We start from the raw sequence: 20,849 nt of genomic DNA on the forward strand, positions 1-20,849 counted from the left end.
GTTTCTGAAACCTGACTTGGCTACATGAGAGCAGCATGGCTGCTTGGGAGACAGAGATTGCATAAGGCTGCAAACTCAGGGTCTTGGATCCTGAGCTTGGGAATGCTCATTGCCATTCTGATTTGGACAGCAGAGCAGTTCCTGGTAATGCGGGGAACATCTGGTAAGCGCAGTGTCGGGACCCCAGATCCCGCACGCCTCCTCCTTCCCCGCAGTTTGTGCCCGTGGAGTTGGTGGCGCACCTGGGCAGACGGCGGAGTTGTTACACGGTCTCTGCTCCCGGAGAGGCCCGCTGCACTGAGTGCTGTAGGAAGACGACACGCAGAACCTGGTTCTGGTCTGCCAGCCCTCCCCGCAGGTGGTCGAACACACGCTCCACGGGGACCACTCCTCTGCCGCAGGGTCACCTGTCGGGTTCAGAGCAGAAGGTGAGGCCACGGCGTCAGAACCTGGGCGCGGTAACCCCGACGGTTATAGCGAGGGAGGGCGGAGACGGGGATCCGGTGGGGGTGACAGCATGCTTTGGAAAACAAGAGAAAACCCACCCAGGCTTTCCCCTTTCTCACTGGCCTCTGCCAGCCTGCACCAATGAAGGCAGAGGGGAGCAGAGAATGAGCCTGGTGAGGACACTGACTGGAGTTGCCCATCAAGTTGTTCCTTATAATCCCTGCCTACCATCCAAAGCTCAAACTGCCCCTTAGCAGCAAAGACCTAACAGACCAAGATCGTGGCCCAAATGCCTGCGTCGCCTTTCAATACCTCCCCCATGGGAAGGGCGTCAGGAAGACAAGTAGAAGCATCCCACAGGATACGAGATGGGAGTGCAGTAGAGAGGAAGAGACAGGCCTGCATATTCCCTCCATCACTGACACAACACTAATGAAAATGAATGACCCCCGTCACCTGCATTTTAACCAGGTCACTGCTCAGGACGGGATGCTGGCTACCTGACCGATCTCTCAGTGTGAGCAGGTGACATGGGCAGGGAGGGAAGAGGGCATCCCATGGCTTCGATACCCTCCAACACACACGAGAACCTAGCCCCGCAGATAGAAGCCAAACAATAATCATTTAGCGAAACCTCATTTATTTCAGATAGAGTGTTGAAAATGACATCTGGTGCACCTGTAACGTACCATACAGGATCTATAACACGCAGAGGCAATCCATAGAGCTGGACATTAGTGAGAGAATGAGCAGAGTTCCCAGCACCCTTTGACCCAAGAGAGGAGATGAGGAATGACCAATATGCCCCTCTTCGCAGTTCCATAATGTAGGGTTAGAAGACCACCAACCACCTACCAGTGCAACACGAGATAGTTAGCAGAAGCCCCTTGTGGCATCTCCCTTTCAGAGCTAAAAGCTCTGAGTGCTAACTCACCAGATTATGATAGCCACTGACTGCTCAGGGAGAGCTTTGTGTACAAACCACTAGCAGGGTAGCTGGGCCATGGGATTTCAAGGGATTGTGGCAAACCGTATCGGACCAATCAGAGTCGGTATCTGTATATTTGTCCAGTGGTATTCTAGGAACTATAGATCTCTCTGATTCAGTGCAGGTGTTGGCTTATATTTCATCTGCTTTTGAGGATTGAAGCTATTCGGACCGTTGATGTTTAATGATGTCCCACTGTAAGGATGAAGTGAAGGCCATTGGTAACTCTGGATTTAAGAGCTACCAGTGGATGAGGACTAGTGGAGGTGGAAGGTTTACAGAGAACCTTAACCACAAAGCGGGATGGACTTGTCTTGACTTCCTTTGCTTGACGTCTCAGTGACTCCTGCTCTGGCTGATATTGCATGGCAGAATTAAATAGGAGAGAGAGATTAGGACAAATCTTTACCTTCTACAAATTCAGGTCCATCTGTGCTGTAAAACAAACACCTTGGGCTGCCCATTCACAGCACAGGTGCCCCCCCCGCCCAGGGTTAGATAACAAAAAAAGGAGAGTTTTTGTGCTTGCAGTCCTGTCTCCCCTGCTCAGTGTGAACAGGGGGTGAGGGGGGACGGGGGGACAAGAAGAATTATAGATGCAACTGACCATGTTCATTAAGCCAAAAATGATTAATACCACTTTGTTCTGTTGATTTGCATCTGGAGATTAACCCATCCAACCAGTGGCTGTTCGACCAACTCTGACAATGGCTATTCTCAGTCACTGCTTCTAGAGTAATCAGTCCTTGTCTAGAGACCTTGGGACAGCAGCAGAGCATCTCTCTGCAGCATCCGATTTTGAAGTAGAGGAGCCTCTGGGAGACCGGCACAAGAGGATGGGATTGTCATGACAACTGGGCCAGGTCTTTGATAACTGACGGCATTCTGACAGCCCTGTCAGACAGATACAGCGTTACTGGACTTAAAGTTCCCTAGCGGCAAGTCCCACTCCTCATGAGCAGCCTTCTCCATCACCACCACTTTAGCAGCACCCTTGCCTCCTAGAAGACGCCCAGCAGCCGGTATAATATCCAGGGAAAGCTCTGCTCCAGCTCTTGGACTGCTGCTCCCAGTCTTCCCTTCAAACCTACCTCTACAGGTACATCTACACTGCAAGGGAAGGTGTAACTGTAGCAAGGGGTAGTCAGACCCAAGCTAGCTTTAATCTAGCTAGCCTGGGTAACGATAGCCATATAGATGTGGTGGCCCAGGTTTCAGAGGACCAACCCAGGGTCCCTGGAGGGCCTGTACTCTGGTTGTTAGCCCATGCAGAAGCCACGCCAGCCCACTTACACTGCTATTATCACCTGTGCTCGCTAGATTTAAACTAGCATGGGTGTGCTTACCCCAGGACACGATCACACCTTTCACTCGCCGTGCAGACATACCCTAACACGGCGTTAATTGGGCACTTAATGATTTGCACTCCTCAGAAAACCGCCAGGGATTTTTTTTTAACCCCGCACCAGCAATTCCCAGCTCTGTCGCACCAGTCTTTTAGCAGACAACCAAGCCAAGAGTGTAAAGACAATGACCTTCTTGGCACGGCTGGGAAAGTCGGGTGTGGGCCAGCTGCTCTTGGGGGGGAATCAGAGCAAAGCTGGCCCCTCAACTGTAGATGGTGATGGGGCTTTTCTTCTTCTGCCTCAAACCTAGCTCATGCTTTTTGTACATCATCTATGCTGTTACCAAGAGGCAGACCATCCCTCTTAACTGGCTCTTTAAACACTATCTGTCTAGGCTGGAAAGCCATTTCCAAAGAGAGAGGTGGGGGAAAAGCCCGCAGTGAGACTTATGTGTTCGCTCTGTCAATTGTACGGTGCATAGAGAATGGGAAATTTAATAGTCCACTCTGCAATCTAATCATATCCCGGTGGCTGTCTCGGATGCACATTTGAAAGTGCCACATTGAAATGAGAGGTAGGATGCTGCCTTCTGTACGTCGTGGCACTATTAGAGGAATTGATGTCCTCTGTGGCCCAAGTTTCACCTCCTCCCTCTCTTCCCCCTTCCTTATTCTGGGCATTTTCCCTTTCATAGTATGGAGAGCCACGATTAGATGGGAAAGGGAATCTGGTGGGACCTTTTGCAATTATCATCACAGCTCTTGCATTTCCCCGACCGCACTTTCTAATTCAAAAGAGTGGGTTTTTTAAAAGTTTTATCTCTGCTGGCTGGGGAAATTTGCCTGTCCAAGCCTCAAGCCCTGAAAAACAAGTTTCCACTCGCTCTGGACCTGCTCCACAGAGCTGCTCAGAACCCCTGGGCATGAGGCCACAGGAAATCTTTATCCACATCCTGAGGGTGCCAATCACAGAAATCTTGCCCGTAGAATATTTTGTGCTTTTCAGGTCAGATCTTCACCTGGTGTAAATCAGTGTAGCTCCATTGATTTCAGTGGAGAGACTCTAATTTACACCATTTGCGGATCTGGCCCCGATAGTTTAAATATGTTCATATTTACTAATCGCTGCATTCCGTGTCCCTAATTAGTGTCAGTTAAATGCCACTTATTTAAGGACAAGATTCTGCCCTGATCACTGGACCAGGTGTTGAGGGGCCACCTTGCAGATGGAACCCCGGGTAGAATTCCAGCTGACGCAGCCTGAATTCCTGCTCGGGGCTTGTAATGAGGGAGCACTCACCTCCTGAGCTCCTCCTGCTGACAGGTCTTCAGTGCTTAACCCTCCAGCTGGGTGTCACAGTCAAAAATGAACCCCTTCCAGGGTAACAAAAGTCCAACATACCTGTTTGTCTTCAGCTCCGGCTGCGGGCCCTTTAAATTCAGCCTTTCGCTCAGGCTTCCAAAGGAGCCTGTCCCCTAATCGGGATTTACACCACTTCGCCTGTGGGTGGTGGGGGTCAGGTGAGTAGAGACACACTCTGCTACTGTTTTTAGAACAAGAGGTCCCTCGGCCAGGCACCCCTTGTATAGAATGGTTTTACTTCACCAGTCACTGCTAACTAGTTTAATCCATGGTAAGCATGACGTGACAGTGGCATCTTAGCATAGTATGATCCATGGTAAGTACACAGGGTCCTGTGTTCCCCTTCCGTTAAAATATAGTTAATCACAGACCTTCTTAGAGGGGAGCCCCTAACTGGGACCCTAGGCCCCTAACCCTCAAAAAACAGCTACAAGCACAGTCACAAGTAAGCAGACTTACACACAACTTGAGTTCCAGCTTTGTTTCATTTTTTTACCTGGGAACACAGCCTGCCTGGAACTCTGTGCGGCACACAGAGCTACCTAGGGCTGAACAATATAACTGCAGTACATGTCTCATTGCTTCTCCCTTGTGAAAAAGGCAAGGGCATGCTGCTCCAAGGAGATGCACTAAGATACAGAAGCTGTGTTTCTTCATGTTGGAGTTTCCACAAGCTCAGGTGAGAGGGCAATGCCGTGTTGATGCCTCTCCCCTCCCTCTGACAATCACAGGGCGTGCAGGCAGATTTCCTACTCCTTTTGTGCCCGCTGCATCATGAAGCAGTGGGGATGACACAACCCAATGCAACTACCTTATATAACACCAAGTCAACTGCGACTGTATAGGTAACAAGTACTTAGAAGAGGGTGCTGGCATGGAAGAAAGCTTCAGGCTATCACACAATGACAGACCAGGGCGCCTGGTTTAATGGGGGCCAGCCAGACCCCCACAAGCTATGAAGGTGCTTAGCACAGTGGGGTCTGTAGCAGAAGAGTGGACTCGGAAAGCCTTAGGTGTAAGGCCTCGGAGCTGTGCCTCATGGACCGCCCTGCCTGACTGGCTGAGGAGGCTTGCAGGCCAGTTCTTAAGCCGGGCAGCAGGAGCAGCTGACTGGCTGCTCCATGCACCTGCTTGCGGATTCTCCACCTCCTTGTGCCTGTCTCATTCCAAGCCCTGCACCCAGCCTCAACCCTGCCCTGCACCTGCCCTTGCTCCAGTCCTGCCGTAGCCTCACCATGGCCTCTGAACCAGCCCTGCTCCTGTGTTCTCTGACTCCGGTTCTGACCCTTGGTCCTGGTATTCTGACCCTGATTCCTGCTCCAACCACTAGATCTGCTGGCCTATGACCTGGGATCCTGACAGAAGGCCCTGTAGCTGCACCAGCTCGTGGTATGCTGGAAGGATGTGCCACTGCTACTTTCACCACAGTCAAGAGATTCAAAAAGTGGTGATGCCTGCGGATAGTGGGGGATATCTGTCCAGGCGAGCGCAACACTCAGGGGATAAACGAGGCTCAGTGATTGCTGATGCTGAGCATTCCTAGTAATGAGCGATGGAGGGAGACCTCTGGTGTTAGGTTCGCTCCAGGGCCGGCCCTAGACCAAATGGTGCCCCAGGTGAAGAGTGTCTTCGGCACCCTTCTCCCCCGCCCCCCGCATTTGTTACACTTTTGAATACCTTATTTTTATTGCATTTGTAGCCCATTTCGTGATTTTGATGCGCAATTTGCATGCATGACTTATGCCTGACATTTGAGACTGACTGGTGATGCCCTGCCCCTTATATATCCACGAGAGCATGGCTGACAACATTCTACAAGGCTTGAGGAAAATGTCGTTCTCAGAAAGTCTGGAAGGTTCCACAGGATTCTACAAAGGTCCAGAACATTCTAGAAGGTTAATGAAAAATGAAGCTGCATACGGAATACCTGCAACATTTTACTTCAAATATCCTAGTTTCCCTTTTGTCGCTAACAACAAAAACAGCACCCCGAGCCCAGCACCCCCCAACCCTGGCACCCCAGGTGGTCTCCTGAGTCACCTGCCCCTAAATTGGGCCCTGGTTAGCTCATCCATCATCCCTTCATCTATGCCAGTGTAGGGCCCTACCACCCATCCATTTACTTCCAGGGTGCCCATCAGTATGGTAGCTGGGCACAATATACTGTTCCCCATCGTATACTCTCCTCTGTTTCATCCAGCCCAACTTTATAGGAGACTGACAAAGGGAAAGGAAAAAGGTGGGAGGGAGAGAAAAGTGGGAAACCCTGCTGACTCCATCTCCTGGTCCTGTTCTCTGCCCATGGGATAGGAGTGACTCTCATTGACTTCATTGGGAGTTATGTGTATCCTGCAGCGGCAGAATAAGCTGGAGTCTAGGACATCACTTTGCTGGGTTTAACAATGAGAAACAGTCACAGCTGCTGAACTGTGGCCTTAGCTGCGGGTGCTGATTGTGATGGGAATTTGTCTTGGCAAACAAATTTAAAAAAAAAACAAACAATCAATATGTAAGTGCACACATGTGCCCAGGAAGCTTAATTAATTTCCTACAGACTGGAAGTAGCTTTGTCGGACTAGCTCCTTGTTTTGCGGAATAAGCAAAAGCTGCAGATGAATAAGCTCCGATCTCCATTGTAGATGGGCAGGGCCCTGGAAATGCCTGTGCACTCAGCAGACTGCTGACAGCCCCTTTCCCAGATGGTTATGGGGAACTGCTTTCTCTCTTCCTTTTTCGTTCACAGCTGCACACGCTTAGCCGAGGAGGGAGTTAGCAGAGGTGCAGATCAAGAGACTGCCAGTGTCACTACATTGGCAGCTGGCTACAGTGCTCCAAGGAAGAGGAGAAATTAGCAGCCCACCTCACAAGTTTGACAGTGGAGGAAGGCTGCTGTCAAAGGTTTGCATCCTTAACTTCACACCACGTTCCAACTAGCAGAGCGACCAGGCTCACGCTGTGTGTCTTATCAGTAAAAGTGGCTCACATCCTGACTTTTACCCTCCTTGCACTGCAAGATCAGAAAGAGCCAGGTCTCCACGTGTCCCACAGACATTACAGAGGTGACCTTGTCCCACCTGCTCCTGCAGGTTTGCTGCTTTCAGCATATTCCCAGCAGGCCCCACAGTTCAGATCCAGATCTGAATTGATGCAAAGTTAAAGGGTGTTTGGAGCTGGGATTTTTCCATGACAACTGCAGAGTTCCTCATTTAAAAAAATATATATATATATAAACCATCCTGGGTGATAAACGAAGGCAAGAACCCAGTGTGTCTGGTACATCCGTGAGCACATGTTACAGGGATGGTGCAATGAGCCTAGTGAGTGGCAAAGCCAGGGGAGTGCTGGGCTCCTGTCTACAGGGAACAATAATTCTCTCCCATTTCACCGTGTCACAGGGGTGCTGCCCTCTGGTTGCTGGCGAGCCCAGCAGATGCTTGTTATGCATCTTAACAGGCTAATCAAATGGAAAGCCACAGCAGGTGAAGTTGGGAGTGAAGGCTGCCTGCTCACCTCTCCCCAGCGCCTGGTGGAAAAGCTTTAGCTCTTGTGTCAGATTAACAAGGGCTGTTGCTGAGACTGCTCTGGCTTGCTAAAGCCTGAGAGATCCCATGCTGTGCTGTGACTGCACCAGCCCTACTTAGCTGGACTCTGGTTATGTTCCCCGTAGGTAGGGCTGGTCGAAAACAGTTCATCAGAATTGCTTTCCACCAGAAAAGGCTGTTTCGTCTAAACTGAAATATTTCAACAACATTCTCTTTTAAAAAACTGGCAAAAATAATTTAAAAATTTTTGGATTTTTGATTCAAAACAACTTTTCATTTTGAAATTCACTTTTTAAAATTTAAATAAAAATGGTTGAAATCAAAACCAACCGTTTCAAATGTATCGCAACAAAATGTTTTGATTGATTTGAAATGATTTTTTTTTAATTTTGTTTCACAAAAAGAAAATTGAACCCTTGGAAACTCTGGTCCCTACACCAATCTCTCTCCTTGTTAGAGAGGTAGCTTTCCAAATACAACCTGGGGAACTGAGATCCATTTCAACCAGCCATTTCCTTCACTCTTCAAATGCCAAATCCCCTTGGACTTTGCCTCCGTGGATTTAGTAGTCCAGGTTTAGTTTTGCAAACAGTGACCACTTTCCACAATATCTGGGTTCAGTGCAATATAAGGAACCATAACCATCACATCTAATAGGAATGGCTCACCATTTGAGTCACCTGAAATGGTACTGGGGCAGAGCATCGGGGAACAGTCTTGTACTGGCCGAGGAGGACAAACAAGATGACCAGCTGGGACCACGTGTTTCCCATCTCCATAGCTACAAACCACATGATGAGTGACTCCTTTCGTACTAATGGTGGGTTATCTATTACTAGAACCAAGTCAGTGTTCATACTCAGACTAGGGGGGACTCCCCCCACCCTCACCCCAAGTTCTGGAAGGGGAACTAGCTCTCAGTGGCTGTCTGTGATGGCAGACCCACTTGTTGCAATGAGCCTTTCTCCACTCAGCAGGGTAGGGTGGTGTTAATGACAAAGGGCCTGACTCGCATCTCACTTACAGAGGTAAAGATCAGGAGAAATGCCAGGAAAGACCATGCAATCACAGCTGCAGATGTCAGATCGGAACCAGGCACTAAGAGCCAAATTTATCCCGGCTATAAATAAATCCACTGACACCAGGGACAAATTTAACCCAGGCGATCAATTCTGTCTTCACTTACACCTGTGTAAATCCAGAGTAGCTCCCCGGAGGTGATGGTGTAAATCCAGAGTAAGTCCATTGACTTGAACAGAGTTAGTCTGGATTTACACAGATGTGACTGAGATTAGAAACTGGCCCAAGGGGAGCGTCTAGGACAATGTGCACACAGGGATGGAAAAGGCCCAGTGGGGCATTTGCACTTGCTGCCTCTAGGGACCATCTGCAGCAACTTCCTGGCAGTACGAGGCCACCTCTGCAGGTGGTGAGGGCACAGCAGATGCAGCAGGTGGAGGGAATGAACTGGGCACCACTCCACTGTTGATTCATGCCACTATCCAGTGACTTGTTGGCTTTGAGAGAAACTGTTATGGGCCTTGAAGGGAAATTAAACCGGCTGCAGGCTCCTGTTTAGTGCCTGCAGCGTCTCCCTCACCCTCCGGCCTTCTGCAGAACCCAAGCAGCAGATTGCTTTCATTCCTTCCCTACGATCCTACCCGATATTTGAGTGACTCCTGCCGATCTGACATCCTCCTACTCGTCGCCTCTTCCTCATTAATCCACCCGGCCTTTGGCAAAGGCCGCTCAGAAGCAGCATGCGGGCCACGTCGGGAGGAACAGTGCCAGGTACCTGCTGGCGTTTGGTCCTTGCTCTTTGGAATTTGGTCCAGCGGCATGGCCAGATCCTCAGCGGCATCAGCGAAGCGCCACTGAACTTTCCAGAGCTATGCTGGTTTACACCAGTGGAGGATCTGGCCCTCTTCTTGCTAGCACAGTTCCTCGACCCATGTTAACGGGGATATATTTATCTGCATACTCATTTTGCCAAGCACTGCTATTGACTTCCCTCCCCATCTATCCCTCTTCCGCGTGCATTGCTTCCCTGTCTCCCCTTGCCTTTCACTCTGCTGTACACTGCCAAGAGAGGCTCATTTCACCTGGCGTTTAGCAACAGATCTGCCATCCAGGCCAGGTGTGAGATCCAGCTGCATTGCAGAAAGGAGTGATGTGATATTCCTGCTGCCTTAGCTAAGGGCTTGGAGAGGAAAGGTGGGTGAGGTAATATCTTTTATTGGACCCTCTGTTGGTGAGAGAGACGAGCTTCTGAGTTTCACAGAGCTCTTCCTCAGGTCTAGGAAAGGTACCGAGAGTGTCACAGCTAAATACCAGATCGAACACTTACTGCACTGGATGAAGGACACCGCATGTTGTGATATCTCCGCTGCTACAACAATCAACACTCCCCACACATGCTTAACACAAGGGTCCCACACATGCCTATCACAACGCGTGGTGTACCTCGTTCAGTGCACAGAATGCCCTAACAACAGTGATGTGGGTGAAACCAGACACTACGCTCTCGAATGAACTTTCACAGGGAAACGATAAACGAGAAGAACACCGTATCACCTGTGGGTGAACACCTCTCACAAAGTGATCACTCTATAGCCGACCTATCACGCCTGGTCCTCTAAGGAAACCTGCACAATGCTTTCAAAAGACGAGCTTGGGAGCTTAAATTCAGAACTTTGCTAAAGATCCTAAAAATCCTGGTCTTAATAAAGACACTGGATTTATGGCTTATTACAAAAATCTGTAACCCACTAACTCCTTGTTTTGTCCTATAACTACAGGGATAGTAATGGGCCATCTCACCTTGAATGGTCCCTTAGAATATGTGCTAACTACTCATGTTAAACTATCTGTTGGATAGTTTTACTCATGTTAAACTATCTGTTTAACTCATGTTAAACTATCTGTTGCATCATCGGATGCATTGGATGAAGTGAGCTGTAGCTCACAAAAGCTTATGCTCAAATAAATTGGTTAGTCTCTAAGGTGCCACAAGTACTCCTTTTCTTTTTGCAAATACAGACTAACACGGCTGTTACTCTGAAACTCTCGTTACAGTGTATATGGTAACACCCATTGTTTCATGTTCTCTATGTATATAACTCTCCCCACTGTATTTTCCACTGCATGCATCCGATGAAGTGAGCTGTAGCTCACGAAAGCTTATGCTCAAATAAATTGGTTAGTCTCTAAGGTGCCACAAGTCCTCCTGTTCTTTTTCCGAATACAGATTAACACGGCTGTTACTCTGAAACCTGTATTTAGCTGTGACACTCTCAGGACCTTTCCTGGACCTGGAGAAGCATTCTGTGTATCTCAAAAGCTCGTCTCTCTCACCAGCAGAAATTGGTCCAATAAAAGATATTCTCTCACCCACCTTGTCTCTCTAATATCCTGGGCCCAGCACAGCTCCAACAACACTGCATTAGCTAAGGGTTGTTACCGAGCTGCTTTTTCCAGCAGTAGAACACCTGAGACCATACAGAGCAAGTGACTGCAGAAATGGCCAGGGAAGTGAGGTGCAACTGACTACAGTTCCCCTCCCTCTCTGCCTCACCCTTTGTCTCTCATTCTCTTTCTTGCGCTTTGAATGAGTGTCCAGAAACTCAGCTTCCACCCTGAGATTCACCATTATCTCTCTAATGCATAGCCAGCTCCTTAATCACAAGACACTCTCACCAGCAGGCTGTCCAGGCAGCTCGGGTTCCTTTATTCTATCGCTACACAACTCACCGCCCCCACGTTGTCAGCTGGTGCAGAGCTGCTGAGAAACGGAGCAGGCAAAGCCACCACTTTCTACTTTCAAGAAAATTCAGACCACACCCTGCCCCAACACATGGGAACCTTGGAAAGTCTTGCTCGGTGCTGCCTACTGACATGGGGCTGGATCCTCAGACGGCGTAAACTGGCAGGTTCTACTGACGTCAGCGGATGTAGGCTAGCTGAGGATTTGGCCCCTCTTTGTTGTTCCAACCTCCCGTCCTTCCCTGCAATCTAGGTCACAGCTTTGGTGTCTCTTTGAGCCTTTTGAAAGCAAAGGCGAGAGTAAAGGCCTCAGGACATGCTTCTAACCTGCAGCTGGTGTAATCACAGGGCAGGTGGGGTCCAACCATGTGGTGCCGGGAGCACCTGAAAAATGCTGAAGGCTGAAGTCAACAGGTATGGAGGGAGCTCAGAACCACCCACGCCCTAACGCAAAATCGGATGCAGAATCGTTGATCGTCCCTGTCCTGCTACCTGGGTCAAACCCAGAGCTGCAGTGCGTGGGATACAAAAGTCCTGAATCCTACAACAACATGGGCAAAAGGCGGTGGCGGGGCGAAGAGGCATGTGTCAGCTCTAGTGAACTCCTGTGTTCCTAGAGCATGGGATCCCTTGTTGCCAGTATTCTTTCCTGATTGCTGGAAGATACAGGTGGAAAAACCTGTCATCTCAGTGCCACCTAACCTGCTCATACCTGCCTTCCCACACAGAAGTGAATGCCTAAGGGCAATGCCCACACTGATATACTGCTCTCCCCCACCCCTACCCTCGCCTGTCCTCTGAGGTCAATGGGAATGCCCGGCATGTACATCAGCTGCGCGTTGGGCCCCTTTATGTCACCGTCAGGCCAGCTTTGGCTTAATGGACCCACTGCTGATCAGAATCATTGCCGAGCGTCAGATCTCTAGCCAGTGATTCAGAAGCAGGGATCACTCCTGCTGAAGAGTGGATTGTGAGCAACACAGACTGAGTTTGGTTGATTGCATGTTTACTGAAATGCCCTGATACTATGGTGATGGGTGGCAGTACAAACCCCTTAGAAACAGTGGGATGGGGTTATGCTGACCCCAACTCTGCCTGGAAATCCAGGTCCCAGCCCCACCAAAGGAACAGGAGATTTTTGCCTTAGTTCAGAGCTTACCTATTTGAGGTGCAGGGTATCCATACTGCTGCAGTTCGTCAACATCCTCTCGCTTTCTGTTATCTGTGGACCTCAGCGACTGGCTTCTGGAATTATAGCGTCCATTGGCTATGGCAAGGCAATGGGTCACGTAAATAAACCTGGGTTCACGCAGTAAGATCTTTCACTACAAAATTACATTTGAGATAACAACAACCAACAGCAAAGCCCAGTTCGGGAGCATGGATCTCAGAGTCCCAGCACCGCTGATTTGCTTCACAGACATCACACCCCTCCCCTGTCAGTGTTCGCTCCTGAGCCAGATCATTGGCCTGGGCTGCCGTCGAACCAGGGGCTTGAGCATTTAGAGGCACTGGGACCCATTTCATCCATCCCCGAAGCTTCACTTAATAGCTGTCAGTGAAGTGGTGGGGCTCCCATGGCCTTCTCTAGGAAACCCCCAGGAGGTATCAACAGATACCAACAGATACAGGGCAGTTTAATGCTAGGCACACTAGAAAAGTGTTTGCGAACTACAGGCACCTTCATATTAGGTTCCTAAGACAAGCCAGTTTCTGTGGCTTTCCTTGTACACATTAGGGTTCTGCTGACCTTTGAGATGCATTGACAATGAGCCTCACCTCGCTCGGTAAGGCACTTTGAGCTCTACGATGGAAAGTGCTATATAGGAGCTAGATAGTAGTATTATTAGCCTAAAACTCCACCTTGCCTGGGCTATGTTCTGAGCTGTTTTTGGTCTGCAGCTATCTACAGGGCATTGTGGAGATGGGAAGGGCAGAGGGGAATTTGCAAAGGAAGGGGATTCTTCAGGATCAGAGAGGGGGAAGACACAACATTGTCAGCCTCCATCACATGACTGGCTAAGGGTAGAGACCACCAGACATCCGGTCATCGAACCCAGGAGCTCCAGAGCTAAGAGCCCCAGTCTCTGCTGCTTCAGCCGAAGCACAAAAATCCTGATCCAAAGCACACTGAAACCAGTGAATGCTCCCATTGAGTTCAGTGGGCTCTGGATCAGGCCTTGTCTACATGGGGACATGCAGGAAAGTTATGCCAAATTAACTAATTTAAAGTGCATTAGTTAAAACGCATTTAACCCATGAGTGGATGCTCTTATTCAGAAGAAAGTGGCCTTGGTTCACTGTAGCTTAACTCATTTCTAATTCGTCTTAACTTCCCATGTTAAGCCCTGAGCACGCTGGCTGTCACCTGAAGTAGATTCATACCCTCTGTGGCATCCAGCAGGTGGCACACCCAGAACAGTGGTTTCTACATGCAAATGCCCTGAGAGAGGAACAAACAATGGAAGAGAGACTTGCTAGGATCTAAATTCTGCTTTCAGTTACCTTGGGGTAAAACTGAAATAACTCCACTGACTCTATCAGAGTTATATGGTGTAAAGGAGAACAGAAGTTGCCCTTGCAATCTAAGATTGGGCAACCGGTTTGTTTCCAAACAGAATATCCCGGACAGAGGGTCGTTCTGCCTGAGGAGACACAACAGCCTCTTGCCCTTTCAAAACAGCACGCGTGCTGCCAAGGGCTGAGAGTGGTGACAAATCCGGTCCTGGGAACCCTGGGAAAATTAATAAAGGTTAATAAGCTTCCAGGCATGTGCTGTTGCGAGTCTGTAACACCATCAGAAAAGGAAAAGCAGAGGAGGGGGAAGAAGGATGCAGAGCGTCCCTGCCAGGAGCCAGACTTCGTGCAGAGCAGGTTGGTTTGCGGAGGAGGCCAATATGAGCTGCCTAATTAAAGGCCAGTTTGAAATCCCCCCCCCCCTTGTCTCCTTCCCCCACAGCATCCATGCAAAGGAGCCCTGGAACCAGTTTACTGTGACTTCTCTTAACCTTCCAGCATGGGCAGTCTGCAGACTGACTGCCAGCAAAATAAATGAGGAGGAGGATGGACAGCGTCTGTCTGTTATCCGAGAGGAGCTCAGGTTGCCTTTAGCATCGATATCTGGATTTTGAACTTCCCAGTATTCAAGTGTGTGGGGGGCTGGGGGTTTGGTAATACCCAGATAAGGGTCAACTGGAAAATCTGGATCTGGCCTCAGGTTCATATTTTGAATACCTGGAACACTCAAGGCTGTTCCAATGTGGGGTATGGTTTTGGGCCCCTACCTATATACCTACCCCCAAATCTATCCCTCCATCCCCTTGTTTACCACTGCAGTCTAGTCTAGTCTAATCTACTCTAAGTCCACAGTTTTGAAAGGATCAAAACCATGAGAATCTACAGCATCCCTTGGCCACCATAAGCTGCCCCCATACTCAAAACTCATTCAAACTGGGAGCAGAAGCAGGGATGAGCAGCTGTCTTTAGCTATGGAGCTTTAAACAGATTTGTTGGGAGCTCAGCAATGGATGTGGTGTAAAAACCCAGGGCCATGACTTTCAAAAGCGACTGGTGCTTTTGGAAGGGTGGGTCGGTAAATAGATAGAGCAAATTGGCTTTTAAAAATTCAGTCCATTTCACTAATCTCAGGTTCTATTAGTAAGACTTTCTATGTGCAGAAATGGGGGGGAAGAGGGGTTTATCTCAGCTGTGCCTTTTTTTTCCCCAGTCCCCCAGAAGATGCAGGTGAAATTCACTCCTGGCAGTAGGACAGAATGAGGCCTAAGAACCATTAAATCTCTTAAAACCAGATTTTCAACAAGGCCCAGCACCCCCAATTGGGACCCAGTTTTCACAAGAGCTAACCTCCAATTTTGTCCTAAGTGAGAACAACGGGGGCCACTGGGTGCTGAGCACTTTTGAAAATCTGGCCCGTGGGACTGACCCAGGCGTTAAGTGGGGCCTAGATCTGGAATCAAAGTTGAAATAGGAGTGGGATGATTACTCGTGACAAAGGCGTCTCTGGCTTGTTCCCTCCACAGCCGTCTATTTACTAATCTATCGATGGGGTCTCCTTAGGGACACGTTCCGTGCTGTTCCATTGCTTTCCCTGCCTGTCACTAAGGGATTAGTTCCCTGACAGGACCTGCCACGGAGTGTCTGAGTTCTGTCTGATTAGAGTCTCCTGATGGTTCATGTTGGTCTCAGCTAAGTTATGTGATTGCTTTTGTTCCCCTGCTGACACTATAGGTCTGAGCTGCCGAATCTCATCCCAATTACAGCTGATCAGGACCACGGGTGGAAAATGTCAGCCCTTTTGCACGCTAAGGGTCTGATTCACCACTGGCTTACTCCACTTTTACACCAGTGTCACTCCATTGAAATCAAGGGGGTGACTCCAGTGTAAAATGGGTGAATCCAGCCCTGCTTTCACACGAAGCACGAACATTCCCACTGGGCCTTCTTTGGAATTGCTTTGAATGGTCATCCAAAAATAGTCCACTGTGGTGCTGAGTCGTTCAGGGGGACACTCTCTCACCCTGCATAAAGGGGGACTGATCCAACTCCCAGTGTAGTCCATGAAAAAACTCTCAATGGGATTTGGACCCAGCCCAAAGTTGGTATGCAGCAGCTTTGTTAGGGGAGTGACACAAGAGAAACGGGGCACAGATGCGACCCGGGTGCATGGAACTCAGCAGCCCCTTCGGCAATGTAGAGAACGGAGGGAGGGTAATACAGGGATCAGTGGATAATAGTGGAGGAGCTGGCACTGAAGACACAGACATGACACCAGGGAATCCAGAAAAGTTTTAAACATAGGCAGAAAATAACCAAATGAGGCTCTCATTCGAAAAGATATCTGGGGAAGGCAATAATCCCCAGCACAGATATTCAATGGGAAGGAGAGACCTGAGCAGCAGCAGTGGTGCTGAAAGAGACCTAGGGATGTGTGTGCAGTAAATGAGACAGAAGTTTGCAAAGATGCGAGATGAGCAAAAAGAGGTTGCATATGCAAGAGGCATTGCCACACAGAGTAAGGAGGTTATTACAGTCCTTCTCTACATGGTTCCAGGGCATCCACAGCTGGAGGTCTGCATTCCACAGCTGGAGGTCTGCATTCCACAGCTGGGGTCCACATTCATTTCTCTGCACCTCGTTACCAGAAAAAAATGGAGGGATTCAGAAAAGAGCAACACAAATATTCAAGGGGCTGGAGTGATGGATTTATGAAGAAAGATTAGAAGAGCTCTCTCTGCTGGTTAAGAAACAACTAAAAGAGGGATGCCACCACAAGAGGCTACAAACGCCAGAGTGGTGTAAACACAAAGGAAGGAGAGGCATTATCTACAAGGAGGCGGAGCTAGGAGTAATGGGAGACCATTAAGAAAGGGGCCCCTTCAGCAGCTCTTACAAATCAGGCATGGGCGTCATTCCTTTAAGTCAATGGAGCTCTGACTGCTTATGCCAGCTGAGGGGCTGGCCCCAGTTAGCTCAATTTGGGCACCCAAAATCAGTGAAAATGTTGCCCGGTGTGATCAGAGAGTCCCAGTTACTAAACTTCTGAAGTGCTCTCTGAAGGAGAAATACAATTAAAGTATTGCTGGCAACAGCAGCTGGCTCCTCCGTACAGGACAAGATGCTGTCCTAGCTTGCTGAGTCCCAGACTTTCCTGCAGGGAACAGAGACGTTCACACACAAAGGACATTTAATCTCTTGTTGTGGTTCCAGCAAATGGGCTATTTTTAATGGAATTTGGGGGCGGCAGAAATCGAGTATGAGCCGCACTCCTTCGAATGGCAGATTGAACATATGCATAGCTAAATGTTATACCTTCAGGGCCAGACCCCACTCTCTGTTACCCCCATGTAAATCCAGAGCAATTCCATTGAAATCAGTGAAGTCGCTCTGGGTTTACACCGGTGTAACCCAGGGCAGCATTTGGCCCCGGTTGTCTTTAGATTAGGAGCAGAGATGTATGTGCCTGTTCGGCATATTCATAAATGTCAGTGATGGTTTCACACTGCCTCTGCCAGACTGGATGGCTTCATTTGAGCTGGCTCCCTTGTTAGTTTCATTCCCCAGGATTAAATGGGGGCTGCTGACATCTTTGGTCATTCTGGGGGTCCACAGCACTAGCATCAGGATGTGAGATACCCTGTCTGTATTTTCCCACTCTGCTGTCGTAGTTCCGTCAGGAGGAGTCAGCTCCCTCTCGTGAAGAGCACCGCCACTCCCCACGCCAATTTGTTAGTGATCAGAGCTTTTAGCACTGCATGGCAGGGCCGGGCCATTAGAACAAGGGCTGTTGCCCCTTCGATCCAAAGGAGGCAGGGCAAGCTTGCTGGTCCCCAAAGCCTTTTCTATCTTGCTCCACTTTCCCTATGAAATAGCAGCTCTGGGCCAAGTCCAACAGATGGCAGAAATCTCCCTGCCTGCGTTAGGCGGGAGGATATCACCGGGTTCTTTGCCTCTAGCAAGGAACAAAGAGAACAATAACAAACATTGAACACTGTCCTTCAGATTAACTGTTTTGAGCTGAATGGCTAAAAAGATCCTGGCTAACCAGGGCTGCTGCTAGCAGATGAAGGTTTGTTTTCAGCCTGTGCTCAGCCTCAAGTCCAGTCATCCCTCGACATCTCCAGGCACCAAGGTTTGCTCTTGGCTCGCACTAGGGCCAATGGGCACCTGCACTTGCATCCAAGGACATCACTTAGCCATGGGTGCTTCAGGAAATTGGGGAGGAACAGCAGGCGATAAACTTTACTGCTTGAGATATGCATGGGAGGGCAGAGACAGTGGGTCAAGCCAATGGAAATACCTATACTATAAGGTCTACAGGCTGTCGTTACCTGGTGGGTCACCTGCTGGTGGTTGCATCTGTTCATTAATTTCAACTCAAAGGAAAAGGAATTTTCAGTCATATTCTTTAAAATTCTTTTTTTTAAATTAACTTCTATTGAACGCCAATGCCTAATGAAAACTTGCGGAACCCCAGGAGTCAGCGTTCCTTCTGGCAAGGCAGCTGTTCTCAAAGTGTGGGTCAGAACATCAAATGGGGTCACCCCATCAGCAGATGGGGTCACAACAATCCGTAGTGGGCAGAAGAGGCCATTTTGCTCTGCACAGCATGACCTTACACGCACAGTATGTGCAAGATAACGATGCATGGAGGACACCATTTTGCTCTACAAAATGGCACCCTCTGCACAGCGTGACCTCCTATGCACCATACGTACGAGGTGATGCTTTGCGGAGAATGGCATTTTGAAGAATAAAATGGCACCCAGCATGCTGTCTGGGGTCAGGAAAGGAAATAAAACATTAAAATGGGGTCGTGCTGGCAAGAAGTTTGGGAGCTTACAATATACGTCTCTGTGACCAGAGAGAAGCTGGACCAATTCAGCCAGCAAATATGGTGTACATTTTTAACAGTGAGGGTAATGAACCATCGGAACAATTTACCAAGGTTGGGGTAGATTCTCCATCACTGGCAATTTTTAAAATAAGATAGAAAGTTTTTAGGAACAGGTTAGACAAACACCTATCAGGGATGGTCTAGATAATAGTTAGTCCTGCATCAGTCCAGGGGACTGGATTAGATGATCCATTGAGGTCCCTTCCAGTCCAGTCCTACATCCTACAGTCATACATAATTGGATTACTTTTTAAAAAACGATACGTTCTAGTTCAAACATGAATTGTTTTGGGGAAGTTCTGTAGCTTTTATTATACAGGAGGCCAGACTAGATGATTACAGTGGTCCTGTCTGGCTTTTATGAATTTATGACCTCTACGAAGGACTCCAACAAAACCAAGAAAGATCAGACTTGACAATTCCTGGTATTTCCTAAACAAAAACAAACGGAATTTAAAATATCCTTTCAGGCCTTCTTTGTGTGACAAAAAAAGGAGGAAACGAAAGGGGGAGGCATACACAGAATTTGTTAAAGTCACTTTGGAGGTCACCATTCAGTTTTGGAAACAGATCTGAAGAAATAAATTAAAATACACTGGAAATGGACAGCCAGGAAAGACAAGGCAGATTCACCAGCAAAAGAATTTAGAGCCCAGTTTGCAAGCAGTGGAAGCAGGTCCTCTGTTGAAGCAGGATGCGGGGCTGAAGGAGTGGGGCTAAGGGGTTTCCTTTTAATCACAAGACTTTGCAACAACTCTGTAGCACTGTATATCCAAAGAGCCCAAAATGCCTTACAACTCCTGAGTGGAGCCTCACAAAAGCCAGCGCGGGAAGGTATTTGTTCTGATTTCTATCTTATAGGTCACAGGGAGGGTAAAGTGAGTTGCCCACAACCATGCACTAAGAATGTAAGAACATAAGAATGGCCCTACTGGGTCAGACCAAGGTCCATCTAGCCCAGTATCCTGTCTACCGACAGTGGTCAGTACCAGGTGCCCCAGAGGGAATGAACAGAACAGGTAATCTTCAAGTGATCCATTCCCTGTCGCTCAGACCTAGCTTCTGACAGTGAGTGGTGGAGCTAGAAATAGACCAGATGCCTAGGCCCGTAAATTGGTCAAAAGATCATCCTTCCTCTTTATTCTCCTACTCAGAGTGCTCCTATCTATGGCCCTGTCTTCACTAGGGAAGCATTAACCACAGTTGCTAACACAGGATAAGCTCCACCAATATGAGCAGCGGCACAAGCCCTGGTGTCAATGGGCTGCCAGCATTTTAGCCTCCTTGTTCTTTAACCACGCTCAAAGCTACTTTAATTCAATATGCTGCTTACGTGGCTCCAGCTGGCACAGGAGATGTCTATATGGCAACCGGGAGGCATCATTTGCAGCTTGGGTAGATGTACATGCGGATAACTCTGCTCAGGCTAGTGCCTATAAATAGCAGTGTGGTGGCAAGAGCAGCATGGGCTAGCCGCACGAGTATGTGCCCAGGGGTCAGGCATAGCTAGCCTGAGCTGCCGTGGCCACTCTGCTGTTTTTAGGTGCCCGTGGCTCGAGCATCTGTACATCTGCCCAAGCTGGGACTCACACCTTCCACCTGCTGTGTAGATGTACCCACAGCGGGCAATCTAACGATAAGACCAGCACGGAGAAACTAAATTAATTCTTTGCATCGGTCTTCACTGTTGAGGATGTGAGGGAGATTCCCAAACCTGAGCCATTCTTTTTGGGTGACAGATCTGAGGAACTGTCCCAGACTGAGGTGTCATTAGAGGAGGTTTTGGAACAAATTGATAAACTGAACAGTAATAAGTCTCCAGGACCTGATGGGATTCACCCAAGAGTTCCAAAGGAACTCAAATGTGAAATTGCAGGACTACTAACTGTCATCATTTAAACCTATCATTTAAATCAGCTTCTGTACCAAATGACTGGAGGATAGCTAATGTGATGCCAATTTTTAAAGAGGGCTCCAGAGGTGACCCT

The 20,849-nt window shown here is 48.7% G+C and overlaps 1 protein-coding gene across 10 annotated transcripts in view; it reads right to left on the reverse strand.

The window, feature by feature from the left end:
* The window catches only part of ADGRB1 (adhesion G protein-coupled receptor B1), a 370,873-nt gene that overhangs the window by 178,813 nt on the left and 171,211 nt on the right, over positions 1-20,849 (reverse strand). For 9 of the 10 annotated variants that reach the window (XM_074943756.1, XM_074943759.1, XM_074943755.1 and 6 more), the window contains exons 4-5: positions 12,607-12,714; positions 243-407 (exon numbers count right to left, since the gene is read on the reverse strand). In XM_074943756.1, coding sequence (XP_074799857.1) covers positions 243-407; positions 12,607-12,714 — 273 coding nt within the window. The remainder of the gene's footprint in view (positions 1-242; positions 408-12,606; positions 12,715-20,849) is intronic. The other variant, XM_074943760.1, reaches the window with a different exon arrangement.

This window comes from Natator depressus, chromosome 2 (assembly GCF_965152275.1).
Source record: "Natator depressus isolate rNatDep1 chromosome 2, rNatDep2.hap1, whole genome shotgun sequence".
NCBI lineage: Eukaryota > Metazoa > Chordata > Testudines > Cheloniidae > Natator > Natator depressus.